Here is a 16,934-nt window from a genome sequence, read left to right as displayed (position 1 = left end):
CCACTTTTGAGAGCCGAAGGGAGGCAGACCAGAGGGGAGATGTGGCTGGGGGTGGGGGGTCTGCACCAGCATCATGACAGTGTTGGGGAGAAGGGCATACATGAGAGACCTTCTGAAAGCAGAACTGATGGGACTTGGCAAGAGATTGGACATGGCAGTGAGGGGTTGAGGATGCCACCTAGGTTGGGAGCCTAGGGGACTAGGATGGTGGTGTCTTCAACAGTAAGAGGGAATTTAGGGTTCTGGGGAAAAGACAATGAGCTTGGTTTCAGATGTATTGCATTTAAGATGTCTGTGGGCCATTCAGTTCAAGATATCAAATATAGGTGGTTGAAGATGCAAACTGAAGCTGAGGGCGAGATGAATGAAAAGCTTTTTGTGAGGGCCCAAATTTGTCATAGCTGTTGGGTCTGGAGATTATGAAAAAAGAAACCTAGAAAAGCTTATCATTGAAACAGTAGAGATTCGGAACACAGAAGTAAATGAACCTAATAGTATAGTGTTTGATAAACCCAGAGGCATCAGCTTGAGACAAAAAATCCTGGGAAAACTGGAAATTCGTCTGGCAGAAACTGGATTTAATCCAAACTCTGACACCGTCCACGCCAAGAATCTCTAAAGGGATATCATACCTCAATTTAAAAAGTCACATCATCTGTGTGACCCTGGGCAAGTCACTTAGCCCCAATTGCCTCACAAAAAAAAAACCCAAAACAAAACAAACAAAAAAAAAGTCACATCAGAAACAATTTAGAGAAATGAGGGACCTCTTGCAACTCTGGACTAGGGAAGAGCTCTTGATCAAACAAGGAAGCAAGAACACACAGTGGATAAAATGAATAGTGACTGTATGAAAGTCAAAAACTTTTGTGCAAATCCAGATAATCAGGGAAAAAGTATTTGTAGCAGGTTTCTCTGATGAAGGTCTGCTATCCAAGACAAACAGGGAACTACTGATTAACATATGTAAGAATAAAAAGCAATTCCCCAATATATAAATGTTGAAAGGATAGTAAGGGGGCGGCTAGGTGGCACAGTGGATAAAGTACTGGCCCTGGATTCTGGAGGACTTGAGTTTAAATCTGGCTTCAGATGCTTGACACTTACTAGTTGTGTGACCCTGGGCAAGTCACTTAACCCTCATTGCCCCGCCCCCCTCAAAAGAAAGGATAGTAATAGGACAATCTTTTTTTAAATCTTAATATTATTTTATTTTTTCCCAATTACATGTAAATATAGTTTAACATTCATTTTTGTAAGATTATGAGTTCCAATTTTTTCTCCCTCCCTTTCTTCCCTCCCACCTCCCTAAGACAGTAAGCAATCTAATATAGGTTACATATGTATACTCATATTAAACATTTCCACATTAGTCATGTTGTGAAAAAAGAATCAGAACAAAAGGGAAAAGCCACAAGAAAGAAAACTACAACAAGAGAAGTGCAAACCGTCTGCTTCGATCTGCATTCAGACTCCATGGTTCTCTCTCTGGATGTGGAGAACACTTTCTCTCAGGAGTCTTGGCACTTCTTGGATCATCAAATTAATTGCTTAGAAGAGCCAAGTCCATCAAAGTTGATCATTGCACAATGCTACTGTTATTGCATACAACAGTACAGAACATGCATAATCAGAAATGGGAATTGTGGGTCCTTCATGTACTGGACCAAACTTCTATGCTACATGAGAGGGCTTTAACTTTTAGGGTTAGATTTGCAATCTCTAATATCAAAGACAGAGAAAAGCATCCAAAACACATTGAAGAATTAAAAGAGTAACATCAACTTGTTTATGCTTGCAGAATGCCTTCCTACATGGATCACAAAGCTTTAAAATCAGTATGAATTTTCTTTCATTAAGACTCAAGCTGTGACTAGAATCCTTCCTACATTCAGTGGAATTATACATTTTCTATCACAAATGAGTTTTCTGATGGCGGGTGAGGTGGGAGTTCCTGCGGAAGGTTTTCCCACATTCCTGACACTCATAAGGTTTCTCTTCACTATGAATTTTCTGATGGATGCTAAGTGCTTTGTTCTCAAAGAAAGCCTTCCCACATTCCTTACACTTGAGGAGTTTATCACCATTGTGCATTTTCTGATGTCGGGTAAGTTGTTTATTCTTGTGGAATGCCCTGTCACATTCATTACACTGAAAAAGTTTCACCCCTGTGTGGAATTTCCTATGTCTGCTAAGGCCTGAGCTAGAGTAGAAGTCCTTCCCACATTCGTTACATCTGTAATTTTTCTCTTCAGAGTGAGTCTTCAGGTGTTGAACCAGGTCTGAGACCTGGCAGAAGGCATCCTCACAGTTGCCACAGGGATAAGATCTCTCTCTGCGGGGTTGGGTGAGGTATGTGCTACGGAAGAAGCCTTTCCCACGCTCAGGGCCCTTATCAGACTGCTCCCCCTTGTGACTTCTCTGGTGTTGGGCCACTTTGTTTTGACTGACACTGTCTCCACGTTTGTTGCACCCACACTGTGTGGCTGCAGAATTTCCACATTTATTACATCTATGAGCTTTCTCTCCAGCGTTGGTTCTGTGAAAGGAAAAAAGTTGTGTTGGGGGTCAGAGGCTATATTCAGGAGGTTTCTCTGTAGCACAGACTCTGTTTTTATTTTATTTTATTTTGTGAGGCAATTGGGGTTAAGTGACTTGCCCAGGGTCACACAGCTAGTAAGTGTTAAGTGTCTGAGGCCGGATTTGAACTCAGGTACTCCTGACTCCAGGGCCAGTGTTCTATCCACTGTGCCACCTAGCTGCCCCTACAGACTCTGTTTTTCAAGAAGGTCTTGAATATAACATGAAGATTTCCTACATTTATGCAACCTTCTTTGGAGCAGATCAGACACCTTTATCTGAATAGAGTCAGATGCTCTCTGGGATTATCCCATGTACAAAGACTCCCTGGGCTTCTCTCTAGCACAGATTAGTCCTCCACCATATTTACTGGATTCATGGCCTAGATGTTTTACAGGAAGTTCCCCTGTATGTGATTTTTACTCACCCAGCATGTTTCTTCTCATTGTCCTCCCGCTTCTCTAACTGAGAACCATATTTCCAAGAGTCTGCCCACCCACAGACACGGGGCCTTTCCTTTGTGGGTCCATCCTGGACAATTTCTGTGAAAAAGCCCAGCTTTAGAGGGAACGCCTGGCTTTCACCGCTCATCTTCCAATCTGAAAGAAAAATTTGAAAAGTACAAATTCCCTCTTCTCCGATAAATACTCCAGCTGTCTCCCTGTGGAAAAACGATGGCTGCTTACCCATTTAAAGGGCTTAAACACCTCTTGGTAACAAGCTGTTTCCATAAAGAATGATCTAGAAATGAGGACAATCCAAAAGCAGAGGCACTGCCTCCTGGAGTCTTAGTGGTCAAGACTACCTAGCCCAACCTCCTCTTTTCACAGGTACGGAAGCTCATTCCAAGAGAAAGTGGATGACCCAATCGGAAGCAGGGTCAGAACAGCCAATGGTCATGTCAGCAGATGCTGCTGCCTGGCAAAGGGCCATAAACTCTACGTGGAAATATTTAGGCCTAGGCTGAACGACCATGAACAAGGGCAGCACTGAGGGCCTTCTTACACTGGGTGGGGCAGGGGTCTCCCACTAGGAGGATACAGAGCCAGGCGGAGGCCGGTCCCCTCTCCTAACTGGATGGAGCCTAGAACACCCTCTTCTCCAGCACAGGGGCTGGGCTGCTCTCCAGAGGGGCACAGGATGATGGGCATCGTCTGGTGTAAAGGCAAACTGGTCCTAGGGTCACAGCTGGAAGGGACCTTGAAGGCCATTAAGGTCAAACACCACCCTCCTCCCATCTCTGTTATCGAGGAGGAAACAGACTCAGAGTGTGAATGCCTCGCCCAAAGTTAAACGGAGTTTAAGACAGAGCCAGGATTCGAACCCAGATCCTCTGGTGCCCTGCCCCCTCCACCCTGGAGCCGACCTCCTCTGTCTATACTTTGCATGTGGCCTGGGGAATGATCACGAATGGCCGATATCCGGGGGATCCGAAGCCCCCCCTTCCTGCGGAGCCCTGACTTCTCCTTAGTAACAAGACTGCATCTGGGTCAGAGCCGGCCTAAGTGGGCCGGGAACCTAGGCCGGGGAAGCTCCTCGGGTCCTGCTCAGGCCAGGCGGCGGGGGCGGCCCGAGGAGGATGGATGGCCCCGGGCCGGAGCCTGGCACCTGGGGAGGGATGGCCGGAGAATAGATGGCCAAGGGCGGATGGCGGGGCCGGGCCTGCGGGGATGACGGGCGGGGCGTGGCCAGGTGGCTGGAGCCTGGTCCCGGGGATGGATGGCCCGAGGATGGCGGGCGGAGGGCGGGGCCTGGTCCCGGGGATGGATGGCGGGCCCTGGCTCTTGGAGAGGGATGGCTGGAGGATGGCGGGCGGCAGGCGGGGGGCCGGAGTCTGGCACCTGGGGAGGGATGGCCCGTCCGGCCCGTGGGGGATGACGGGCGGGGCGTGGCCAGGTGGCTGGAGCCTGGTCCCGGGGATGGATGGCCGGAGGATGGCGGGCGGAGGGCGGGGCCTGGTCCCGGGGATGGATGGCGGGCCCTGGCTCTTGGGGAGGGATGGCTGGAGGATGGCGGGCGGCAGGCGGGGGGCCGGAGTCTGGCACCTGGGGAGGGATGGCCCGGCCGGCCTGTGGGGGATGACGGGCGGGGCGTGGCCAGGTGGCCGGAGCCTGGTCCCGGGGATGGATGGCCGGAGGATGGCGGGCGGCGGGCGGGGCCCGGTCCTGGGGATGGATGGCGGGCCCTGGCTCCTGGGGAGGGATGGCCGGACAAGGGTGGGCCGCGGGCAGCGGGCGGGGCCTGGTCCCGGGATGGCCGGTCTAGAGCGGGTGGCGCAGGGAGGGATGGCGGGCCACCGGCAGTGGCCCGGGCCTGGTCCCCGGGGATGGCGGGTCAGGGCCTGGCCTCCCGCGGGCGAGGCTTGTCCACACAAGGTGGAAGGGGCATCGCTGGCCACCCTGGGCCCAGGGCAGTCACCGGAGGGATGCCCATCCTTACCCCCCCTTAACCCCCCCAGGCCGATGCCCCCTCCCCACTCCCAGTGCCAGGCGGCCCCCTGGCACGTCTTCCTCACCCAGATAGACCAGGTGCCCCAAGTGTTCCTGTGTCACCTTCCGGCACAGCTTCTTTTGGGGGGCCCAGGAGCCCCGACTCCTCCCGAGTGAAGGTCACCGCCCTGAAACACCAAAGCCCACCAGGCCTGCCGAGAGCTTGGATGGCGGGAGGGGCAGAGATCGGAAGTGACGGAGGGCGCCTGGCAAAGCCTCCTGGGAAGCGTAGTGCGGTGACCCGACCAGGTGTGCGCATGCCCAGGAGCTAGGACGCCCCGTCTGCCGCCAGCCTAAGTGGAGCTGACGTCACCCTCTCCCAGTTGGGGAGAAGGGGGAGAAGGTCCCTGTCTTGACCTCTAGCGCTTCTTTCCCAGAAGGAAGCGGTGCATCCAAGACGGGCACTGGGGGTCCCAGGGAAGCAGGGTGCTGGTGGGATTTGGGCCCCCTCCCCGGTGACATTTCGGGGTCCCTTCTGGCCACGTTCTTAGTCCCATCAGCTCCTGCCTCCCCCCCCAGGCCAACGCCCCCCATTTTCCTCCTGCGTGCTCACGTGGCAGGGCCCCCAGCCTGAAAGGGGTGCAGGAGGAGAGCCCTTGGGGGGGGTTGCAGGCCTTGGGGGCGGCTGGTTCTTCCTTCCGGGGAGCCCCTCCGAGGAGCGTAGCCCCTGGAGGGGGAGTCCTCGCAGCCACAGCATCATCAGGCAGGACTGGAGGTCCTGCTGGGGGAGCCCAAGAGGAGCCCCCGGGCAGGGTTGAACTGGGCTCTAGAAGGGAGCTTAGGGAATAAGCATTTATAGGGCACCTACTGTGTGCCAGACACCACAGCCCCAAGGGTAGGCATCCTCCGCCGCCCCCCTTTTCCTCTTTATGGTTCCCCGTGCCCTGGGGGCTCACACCCCTCTGGGAGCGATTAGACACAGATCGGGTTCCAGGGTAGGAGAGGTGCACCCCTTCACCACCCACAGGCCAGTGGAGAGAAGGGCGCCTGGGGCCAGGCTGTTCCCAGAGGCCACAGGGTCAAGCCAGAGTGGGAGGAAGGTCCTTGGGGCAGCCTTGAGGGATGGCTCAGAGGGCCAGTGGTTAGAGGGTGGAGGTGGGGGATGAAGAGGGACTGAGCTGGTGGGCTGGTGGAGCCGGAACTGAAGAATAATCATCAGTAGGGACAGCCAGGCTATGCGCATAATGCTCAAGGACACCCAGGCTATGAGCAATGCTCAAGGACAGCTAGGCTATGCTCCCAAGGACAGCCAGGCTATGCGCAGAACGCCCAAGGACAGCCAGGCTATGCGCATAATGCCCAAGGACACCCCGGCTATGCTCCCAAGGACACCTAGGCTATGCTCAGAACGCCCAAGGACAGCCAGACTATGCACAGAACACCCAAATTCACAAGGTACTTACTTAACCTGTTCTGCATTTGACTGGAAGGGAAAGGGAACAAACATTTATTAAACCCTTAGTGTGTCCTTGCACTAGGCTCAGTGCTTTGCGAGTACCTCCATGAATCCTCACAACCGTCTTGGGAGGTAGGAGCTGCAGCAGAGGAAACTGAGGCAAACAGATGAAGTGACTTGCCCAGGGTCATGGCTGGTGAGTACAGGAGGCAGGATCGAACTCAGCCCCCATGTCCTCTCTCCCTTCCAACATCTGGGCTTCACCAAGTCTCATCAGTTCAGTGTGGTCTCCCTGCACATAACCAGGTGGGACTGGTGGCCATCACCTTGGACTCAGGCCGGTACAGATGATAAAGGAGACATCAGGCAGTCCCAGTACCTTGGAGTCTGATTTTAGAGCTCTGCAGTGAGGATTCTCCAACGGGCATGTTAGGGACTGGGAAGGTGGGCATCTCTCAAGCTCTACCTGCTGGGCCTTTCCCCTGTCAGCTACTGGTGGGGTGTGCTCCTGCTCCCCAAATATCAAGCTGAAAGTCTCAGGGCCCAAACCTGCTACCCAGAAGCACTTCCTGTGTGTGAACTGGGCTCAGTGCTGAGAGTCACCTGGCCTCAAAGAGCCTCCTGCCCAAGGGGCCCCACGGGAAGCTTCAAGGGAGGGGGTAGGACAAGGAGGGACTGGGGCTGGGACTTGGAAATGACTGGGCAGTCTGGAGTCCCAGAGGAAGGACGCCCAGTGGCCAGTGGCCTAGGAGAGGGCAGCCCCTGGGACTCCGGAGGACCCCTTTCTAATGTCACTGTCTGACAGACCCCAAACCAGCCACTGGTTGGGGCTCATCAAGACAACTTAGGGGCTGGTCCACCAGGAGTCTGGAGGTCTTTAGTGTGTGTGTGTATGTATGTATGTATGTATATACACCCCACTTGGGTCCCCCTCTGTCTGTCTGCCCAGGCAGCTGCGCTCACATTGGCTCCCTTCCGGGGAAGCCTCCACACTTTTCTGTGGCATTTGTGATGTTGGTGGGCTTAGCTGCATGGACGGCCCCCTCCCATCATGGAATACAGGGGCTGCTTTCTGGTTCTTACAGAGTGCTCCACCACACTGTCCCACTGAAGCTTAAGTCAGTTAGGAACAGTAATGGCATTACTTTGTATGACCTGCCCACACATAGAACTCAGCACAGACTGTTTAACCCTTATAAATTCTTTCAGATTAACATAAAGCATGCCTGGGAAAGTCCTGAATTAGATGGACCTTCATTTAGGCTAAAATATTTTAGGAATATATCCTAAAATGGACTGAGAACACAGTATTAGATGTATGGGTTAGTAGAAGGTAGATGCAGATAATTTTGGTGGCAGGGGGTGATTTTCCATGGAGCTAGCATTAGAGGGAGGCACTGACCCATTTGTTTAGCCCCAAATCTAGGGAGCTTCTGCCCTAGAAAACCAAACATTTGGTAAGTGGCATATTCTCAAGGTAAAGCTGGAACCCTTTTGGTTGGTAATTCAATTCAATCAATATTCATTAAGCCCCAGCTCCACAGAGAGGCAGTGTGCAGTGAGGCCAGACCTGTGTTTGAATCCTGCCTCTGACACCCTCTTCCCAGGGGAACCTGGTCAAGTACCTGGACCTCTTAGTGCCTTGAGAAGTTTGCTAAGACCCCAGGGTGCACAGAAGAATCCGACTTGCATTGTAGGAGGGAACCCAGTGAAGTCCCAAGTCCAGTCCCTGTCCCCATTTGCATAAACCACAGCGTCAAGTGCCAGTTGACACAATCCCTGCTTTTGTAGAGCTTAGCATCTCATAGGTAGATACAGTTTTCAAAAAATAAATTTTATTGATATAGCTTTGACATTATCTGCATTTCCCACTCTGTTCCTCCCATCTCAATAAAAGGATGAAGAAAAAAAATTCGGCTTCATCACGTATCGAAAAGCCTCAGGTCCTACACAGTATTTCCCAGTCACCCCCTCGGACTTGGGCAGAGAAGGAGGGGACAGATCTTCTCATCTCTGCTCCTGGGGCCCAGGTGTGGCCCTTACCAATTCATAACATTCCACTGGTTGGTTTTCCAGTTGTTGTCCGTTTTAATGTGGGAATCAACATATGCGCTGTTTTCTTGACTCTGAGTTAGCTCATGGAGCAAGGCTTGCGGGCTTCTCTGGATTTATTGTGGGTCATTTCTTACAGCGCAGTGAGATCCCATTATGTTCCCGTGCCACAGTTTGTATAGCCATTCCCCAATGGATGGTCACCTACTTTGTTTTCAGTTCTTAGATACCATGAGAAGTGCTGCTACAAGTATTTCTGTAGGTGTGGGCCCATTCTGTTTGTCACCAACTGCCTCAAAGGGGATAGACAGTCACTGAAGTCACTGCATGATTCCAGATTGCTTCCCACAAGGGTTGTCCTCATTCACCACTTCACCAACAATGCATCTCGCCACCACCTCTCCAGCATCTCTTATTCCCATCTTTTGTCATCTTTGCCAATTTGCTAGGTACGAGCTAAAGCATCAGGGCCATTTGGATGTGCATTTCTCTTATTAATGATTTGCAGCATTCTTTCATATGGTTATTAATCTACAACTCTTTGGAGAAATGTTTGTTCATGTCCTTTGATCATTTAGATAGATATAACTTTAATACAAAAGTACCAAATCCTGTGTAAGGTATGAGTGGGACAGAAGGTCATGAATGAACAAGGGAATAGAGGAAGACTTAAAGAGGTGGCCAGATCAGAGTCTCGCCTCCAACGAGTTGCAGGAATCTGGCAGGCAGAGGGGAGAGAGGGTATTCCAGGCACAAGGAACATCCTGAAATATGGGGAGCAAAGTGCCATGAGATAAGGCTAGATGGAGGTTCACACGGCTGTCCCAGACTCCATTGTGACTGGCTCAGCCCTCCAGGTGGTGAAGATGCAATGGCATCGTCTGCACAAGGCGCTTTGCAAACCAGAAGTGTTATCACCCACCATCATGGGACCAGGGGAGGCTGGAAACCGCTCTGTGGGTGTGAAGGAAGCTGCCTTGAGCCGATTATACCCAAGGAGCAGTGAACAAGCATCAGTGAAGCACCCTGCACTGGGCCAGGCCCTGCCCTCAAGGAGCTGCCAAGCAGCTACCTCCAGGACACGCAGGGTGAGTCGGCAGGCCGAGGCACCCCCACAGGGGGCTAGGGAAGGCTTCTGTCTTCCATGGTCTTCCCCAAGTCCCAAAAGGCCTCTGCCATCCCATCAGAACCTCAGGCTGTGGTTCTAAGGCCTCCAGGGGCTCTGGTTCTGCCCTCCCTTATCTCACTCATCATCAAAAGACTGAAGGTTATTCTCCCATGCTCATGCCAGAGAGCTGAGCACCTCCGCCTTTTTCCCAATGTCAGCCCTTGGCCTCCTTTCTCTCTCACTGGAACTAAAACCCCAAAGACCCTTTCTGGGGTCCTTCATCTCCCTCTCTGGCCTCAGGTCATTCAGAGTTTGAGCAGCCACAACATGAATCTGACAGGGTCAGCCCCAGGACTTAATGGCTGTCGCCATGTCAGAGACTGGGCAGGCAGGCGGGAAGCCCTGCTGGCCTCCTGGGAGCCAGGTACCGGGCAAAGCGCGACAATCATGGGTACCCCAGGAGGTGGGTGCTTTTATTTCCCTATTCTGAGGCAGCCCACTTTAAGCCTCTTTTCCTGGGTCCCACGGTGCCCAGGTGTCTGAGGCTGATGGGCACTCGGGTCAGCCTAGCCCCAAGCCCAGCCGGGTGGTGGGACCGTGCTGGGCCTGCCTCAGATACTTTCCCTGGGGACAATCACGACACCCACTTTCCAGGTTGTAGTGAGGCTCAAGGATGAAAGCGCTCTTTGTACGAGGCAGCTCCTGGGCAGAGTGATGTCTCTGAGACGTCCCCAAGTACCACCCGCTTGCAGTTATGTAAGCTCACGGTTTCTCCTCCTAAGCTCGCCCCTCTCCTGCACCCCTGACACCCCATCAATTGCTGTGGCCTCTGCACTGTCTCTACCCCCCAACCTCTCCTCTTGCTCATGTGGTCACCACGTGATGTGGGCCTCACTACCTCTCTTCTTGACTGCTTGCCACAGCCTCCCCATTAGGCTCTCTCTGCATCCAATCTGTCTTCCACACAGAGATCAGCATGGCTGTGGCCTCTGCACAGGGAGCCTCAGTGGCCAGAACATCTCCCATATACACTGTACATGGCTGCCTGGCTTTTGAGGCTCTGGCCGATCTTCCCGGAAGCTATTACATCACTGCTCTCCCTCAGGGACTCCAAAAGGACCTCCGTCTGCTGTTCCTCCCCCATGCCCAGAATCCCCCTCTCAGATCCCTTTCTCACCTCAAAGCTCTGATCAGATGCTGCCCCTTATGTGAGGCCAAGTGTTAGTGCCTGACTGTATAGATTGTATTTTGTACTCACTTATCTGGTTCATGCTGGCTCCCCTCAATAGAATCTAAGTTCCTTAAGACCTGGGAATTTTCCTTTGGTCTCTATATCCCTAGTGCTTAGCCCCATCCTGGAATACAGCAGGTAGGTAATAAATGTTTGTTGAATGAATGGAAGATGGAGAAGAAAGTGGATGAGGGAAGACCTTGAAATAGGCAGGTGAAGTTCAGAATAAAAGTACAGGAGCAGAAGGGGAGTGATAGAAGAGAGAGCGTGAAGGGAAAATCAGTAGGCCTTAGTAACAGATTAAAAACTAGAGGCAAGGGACAAAGAGGAATTAAAAATGGTACCAAGAAAAGATCAGACAAGGAAGAATCAGACACAAATACATTCAACTTGATTCCTAAGAACTGGAGTATCAATAAATGAGAGCAAATTACTTGGGAAAAAACTCCCCGTGTGAAAAAATTTTACTGGGAAAACAAGAAAACAGTTTGGTAGAAATTAGCTCCAGAACAACATCTTACACCACACACCAAAATAAACTCAAAGTGGATCTACAATCTGAATATCATAAATGACACCATAAAAAAATGACAACAGGGTCAGGTCAGGTACCTGACATAGCTATGGCTAAGGAAGTGAATCTTTAACCAAACAAGGGATAGAGGCTATTACAAAATATCAAGTGGAGTATTTTAAACATTTTGCAGAAACAAAATGAAAGCAACTGCAATAAGAAGGGAGGCTGTCAACTGGGGAAAACATCTTGCTTGATAACCAACATACACTCCACTCTAATATCTCTGCCAAGAAAACCCCAAATAGGATCACAAAGAGTCAGACATGACTGAACAACAAACAACAACAAATACAAAATACATAGGGAACTAACAAATCTCTAAAACCAAGAGCCATTCTCCACCTGATGTGGTGAAATAATATGAACTGTTCTCAAACTCTGAAGTTTCACCTATTTAGAAAACTGACAAAGATGATAAAATCTGCTAATATTTGGAAGCAGTGTTGGAGGCATCATAGAAAAATAGGTAAACTAATGCACTGTTAGTGTAGCTATTATCTGGTCCAACCAGTCTGGAAAGCAATTTGGAATTATGCTATTCCCTGCATAAATGACTACAGCTGTCCATCCCTTTCGATTCAGAGACCCCACTGTTAAGGAGGTCAAGGATAGAAAAAAAAGGCTCCATGTATACCAGAAGATTTATTAACCCCACTTTTTTTAGTAGTAAAGAATTGGACACAATTCCCCCATTAATTGGGAGAATGGCTAAACAAAGGCTATCACTGCACCAAAATAATAAACATGAAGACTTCCAAGAATTATGAGATGGATAAAATAATCTGACGCCAAGTGAATAGAACAAGAACGATGACAAGCTGGGATGACAACGTAAATGGAAGGGAAACAACCACCTCCAGAAATCAACACTTGATTCCGCAAGATGATATGACCGAGTTGGCCCCAAAGAAGAGCTGTGTCTCCCTTCCATGACTGCACACAGTCTGGTGGGCTGGTTCTGCCGCGGGGGAAGGCTCCCTAGAGCAGAAGGCAGGGGAGGGATCGGTGGCATTTGGAAACGAAGGCGTTGTAACAGCAAGTATTAGTTAGAAAATGTTAAAATAATGAAAATTTCAAACATGGGACAGCATAAATCCTGATACTAGTGACAGAAGGAAACCAAACAAAAGTCTGATGTACTGAACCTGAGGTGAAAATCTTGGGGTTGAATGAAATTCCCAAACCTTGGAAAACATCCATCCTAAAGGGTCAGAAAAAGGAGGAATCTACCAAGGAGACAGAAGAAGTGAAAGACACTGTGGAGGGAGGAGAGAGAATCTAGGAGGAAAACAGCTCGGTCCATTTCTTAGAGCCAAAGGAGATAAAAGCTGAGGGCCAGGGAACGAGCCCTTGGGATAGACAATTAAGAGGGCCTAAGATTTGGCACAGGTCCTGGGAGAAGCAGCAGATGTCAAGGGGTTCAGAATACAGAGGGTGATATCAGCAACTTTTCCCATAAGCTTGCTAAGGAGAGAACAGTAGGTGGAAGGGCTGGATGGAGGGGGGTACCTGTTCACTCCTTTATTTTTGGAGCACCACAGGCCACTCGGGCTGGGACTGTGGAAAAAGACAGATGAAAGGTTCATGAACGAAAGGAGTACCGCTATTGGCAGGTCTTGGTGAAATCAGGCAGGAAGGATGGAATCAAGGGGGAAGCTTCAACAGAAGAGAGAAGACTTGAAGCTTCTGAGAGTCTCCACAAGTGAAGTTGAAAGAGCGCCTCTCACATCACCAACTCTTCTCTAAGGCTAGGTCGGAGATGGCGGGGAAACTGAGAGAAGAAAAGGCTTGGAAAAACCCAGGCCTCAGACCAAGGTGGATGGACGCATGCTTCAAGGACAGACTTGCATCAAGCGTACCCCTGGAAATCTTGCTTACCCTCGTTCCATTCGCAAGGTTCTGCCTCACCAGGCCCCTTCCCCGCATGGATTTCTGGCCTCACTCACTGAGTTTGTGTCCGGTGTGTACCACCTGGTGTCGGCTGAGATGGGTGCTGCGGCGGAAGGCCCTCCCACAGTGATGGCATTCATAAGGCTTCTCCCCAGTGTGGATCCGGTGATGGGAGATGAGGGAGGAAATGTGATTAAAGGTCTTGCCACAGTCGTTGCACTCGTACGGTCTCTCTCCTGTGTGAATTCTGGAGTGGAATGTGAGCGACGAGCTGTGGTAGAAGGCCTTGCCACAGATGCTACACTCATAGGGTTTCTCTCCAGTGTGAATTCTGTAATGGGAGGTGAGGGAAGAAAAGTGGTTGAAGGCCTTGCCGCATTCATTACATTCATAGGGTCGCTCTCCAGTGTGAATCCTGTGATGGGAAGTGAGGGACGAGCTGTGGTTGAAGGCCTTGCCACATTCGTGACATTTGTATGGTTTCTCTCCAGTGTGAATCCTCTGGTGCCGAGTCAGCTGTGCGCTCTGGCGGAAGGCCCTCCCACACTCGCTGCATTCGTAAGGTTTCTCCCCGGTGTGAATCGTCTGGTGCTCGATAAGGTGTGTGCTCCGGCAGAAGGCCTTGCCACACTCATTACATTCGTAAGGTCTCTCTCCAGTGTGCGTCCTCTGATGGGAGTTGAGCGAGGAGACGTGGTTGAAGGCCCTCCCACACTCGCTACATTCGTATGGCCTCTCTTCAGAACGAGTCCTCTGACCGGTGTGAACGGTCTGGTGGAAGGCCTTCCCAAGTTCATTACATCCACAAGGTTTCTCTTCGGGATGCATTTTTTGATGCTCAGAAAGATCTGAATTGTAACTGAAGGAATTTCCACATTCCTTTTGCTTGGAAAGGATCTTCTTGGGGCAGATTCTACTACATTTACTCAGGTCTGAACACAGACTGAGACTTCTTCTGTGAATATCACATTTATAGAGAGTCTCGACTACCGAGACTTGCTGTTGGGGAAACAGGCCGGCCTCGGGACTGAAGCCAGCACCAGATCTCTCACATTCCTCATGTGGTGCTTTACTAGGAGGCTTCCTCTGGGGGGCGCTCACCTGCCCCCAAGGCTTGGCATTGATTGGCTCCATCTCTAACCCAGCAGCCCATCCCCAGGCTTCTCTTGGTGGGGAGGCACCAGGACCCTCGCCCGGGAGGTGTTTGAGGGGTGAGTCTTCCCCAGGGGTGCTCAGCTTTGGAGGCCACACCCTGGGATTTGGCCCAGGTCCAGAATCTGGAACAAAGAACAAAATGTCAATGTCCCTTCTTTCCCATGTGGCATGCTGAGCACTGTCTTTTGCCTCCTCTCAAAAGAAAAATACCTGTCAAACTCGAACACATGACTGTGTCATCTTCTGCCTCTGTAGTCATTTAGAGTATCTAAGAGCTGTTCACACTCACCCTCACACCTTTCTGAGGTAGGCTGCTCAGTTATTACACTTACAAAGGGGAAACTGAGGGCTCAGCATAAGGTGACGGCTTGCTTAAGGTGACCGCTGGTGGTGGGTCATAATGGGCAGAGAGCTAAACCTGGGGTCAGGGAGGCCTGGCCCCGAATCCTTCCTCAGGTTCAGACAACCCATGTGTCTGGGGACTGCCCAGCTCTGCCTCCCATGCCTGTTGTTTGGAAGACAGCGATAGCCACGTGTGAGTGCTATGTAAACACAGCGATCAGCATGACTGTCTCACAGCAGTAACAACTGTTGTCTCCACCACCGCCATTTATCTGTCCCAACGCTGGGACCAGAGCCATGGTCTTCTCATTCCCAGGTCACCCAGGCCCAGCCCCGCTCACAAAGGGGCAAAGCTGCACCATTCCTGCAGTGGGGCTGTGAGGGGGCTGCCTTCATTCCCACAAGGAGTGACTGCTCTGCTCATCCGACTTGTCCCAGATCAGGCCACTTCACAGACAGAATTCTACAAGGTAAAGGCTAGAAGATCCCTGACAATGGGTGAGAGAATAGAGGCAGAGAGGGCTCCTCAGACTTGTCCAGGATCAGAGGCAGCACTCGAACCCAGATCTCCCAGCTTCCACCCCAGTGATCTCATGGTCACACTACGTTGCTCTCCCTTGCCCCCTCCCTCAGAGAAACTCATTTGAACAGTGACTGGACGACCACCAAGGAGGGTCCCTCATTTCTCGGCTTCTTCATTCAACTCCTCTCTCTGGCTCTGAACAGTAAGTCTCTGTCTCCCCTGTTAATGAGAAGGTCTGGACCACCAGGATGGGAGGGAGTCGCCTTATTGTCCAAGAACCAAAGACCCTTTGACTGCACTCCAAGCAGAGCCCAGGGAGCTGACAGCCAAGCCCCTGCCTGCTGCCTTCCTTCCCCAGGAGAGTCAGCCCTGACCTTGTGGTAGCATCTGGGCGTCCTCCTCCTGGCCACACCCTTTCTTGGAATCCGTACTTGTTACAGTATCTGCTTTTGGGTTGATTTGTATCTTGCTAATGAAACTGACAACACCCTGTAACCAGTGAGCAAAGAAATCTTATACATCCTTAGAAAGAGGGAATCTTAGGGCGGCTAGGTGGTGCAGTGGATAAAGCACCAGCCCTGGATTCAGGAGGACCTGAGTTCAAATTTAGTCTCAGACACTTGACACTGACTAGCTGTGTGACCCCGGGCAAGTCCCTTCACCCTCACTGCCCTACCAAAAAAAAAAGGAGGGAGTCTTTGAACTCCTTCTTTGGAAGGGGTCTCCACACGACTCATGCTTGCTTGTTCTTGGGACAAATAAACTGGTACTATGTTTTTCCTGCAGGAGACATTATAAAAACAATCTCTCTGATATGATCTGGTTTTGTCTTGTAGGAGACATTATGCTCTCTGATCTGTTTTTTTGTTTGTTTTTGGTAGGACAGATATAGAAACAAATTGTAGGGAACATAAAATTAATTTCTCTGATTCTTTTTTTTGGTAAGAGACAGGCAATAAAAACCAATATACACCCATTCCCCAATTCCCTCTCTTCTCATTCCTTCTCAGTCCCCCCAGACGGGCCCAGGTCCTTTTTGCTCCCTGTGTTGTCTGTTTCCTCAGCTGGCACAACCATACCGTCTGTGCCTGACCACCTTGGCCCTTGGTCATAGGCCTGTGCCCTAGCCCAGCAGTCTCTTCTCTGATGCTGCCCCCTTCCCTGCCTGTGGCTCTTTCTGCGCTGCCCATCCCCCACCTCTCTTCTCAGTGGAGCATCCCCAGCAAACTCTGCTGCCCAGCTGCCAGGCCAGCCTCCTCTTCATATCTGACCTCTGTTTCCTGTCCTCTCTGTATAGGTGTCCCAGGTATCTCCAAGTCCTCTCTTGGAGAGATCATCAGCTCCCATGGGTTTGGGTACCATCTTGATGCATATGACTCAAGACTTATGCAGGAAGCATGGAGCATTGGCCAGTATGCTAGACTCATGATCAGGAAGGCCTGGGTTCGAATCCTGCTTCTGATATTGGCTCATATGAGCACAAGGAGGCACTGAGCCTCTCTGCCTCACTTTCCTCATCTGTTGGACTTAACAGCTTGCTCTCTCTGGTTCAGTGACCTCACCGTACTATCTCTTTTGAACCTTAGTGACG

General features: G+C 50.9%; 2 protein-coding genes across 6 annotated transcripts in view; both read right to left on the bottom strand.

Annotated features, from left to right (window-relative positions):
- Positions 1–1,380: 1,380 nt before the first annotated feature.
- LOC122745573 (zinc finger protein 717-like) lies at positions 1,381–5,343 on the bottom strand. 2 transcript variants are annotated; one of them, XM_043990932.1, is made up of 3 exons: positions 5,133–5,343; positions 3,008–3,179; positions 1,381–2,539 (listed from the first exon to the last, which is right to left on the bottom strand). In XM_043990932.1, exons 1-3 carry the CDS (start codon positions 5,326–5,328, stop codon positions 1,915–1,917), a joined length of 993 nt encoding a protein of 330 aa, XP_043846867.1. In that variant the 5' UTR covers positions 5,329–5,343; the 3' UTR covers positions 1,381–1,914. The 2 variants fall into 2 exon arrangements, with proteins under 2 accessions (XP_043846867.1, XP_043846868.1); XM_043990933.1 differs by having other exon boundaries at positions 3,008–3,122.
- A 2,970-nt stretch (positions 5,344–8,313) lies between these two features.
- LOC122746870 (zinc finger protein OZF-like) overlaps positions 8,314–16,934 on the bottom strand; it is a 19,956-nt gene continuing 11,335 nt past the window's right edge. For 3 of the 4 annotated variants that reach the window (XM_043992934.1, XM_043992935.1, XM_043992936.1), the window contains one exon: positions 8,314–14,600. In XM_043992934.1, the coding sequence (XP_043848869.1) occupies positions 13,372–14,600 (1,229 nt within the window). In that variant the 3' untranslated portion in view covers positions 8,314–13,371. The remainder of the gene's footprint in view (positions 14,601–16,934) is intronic. The other variant, XR_006355585.1, reaches the window with a different exon arrangement.

The sequence above is a fragment of the Dromiciops gliroides genome, chromosome 3 (genome assembly GCF_019393635.1).
Source record: "Dromiciops gliroides isolate mDroGli1 chromosome 3, mDroGli1.pri, whole genome shotgun sequence".
Lineage (NCBI taxonomy): Eukaryota > Metazoa > Chordata > Mammalia > Microbiotheria > Microbiotheriidae > Dromiciops > Dromiciops gliroides.
This window is presented reverse-complemented; position numbering and strand designations above follow the sequence as displayed.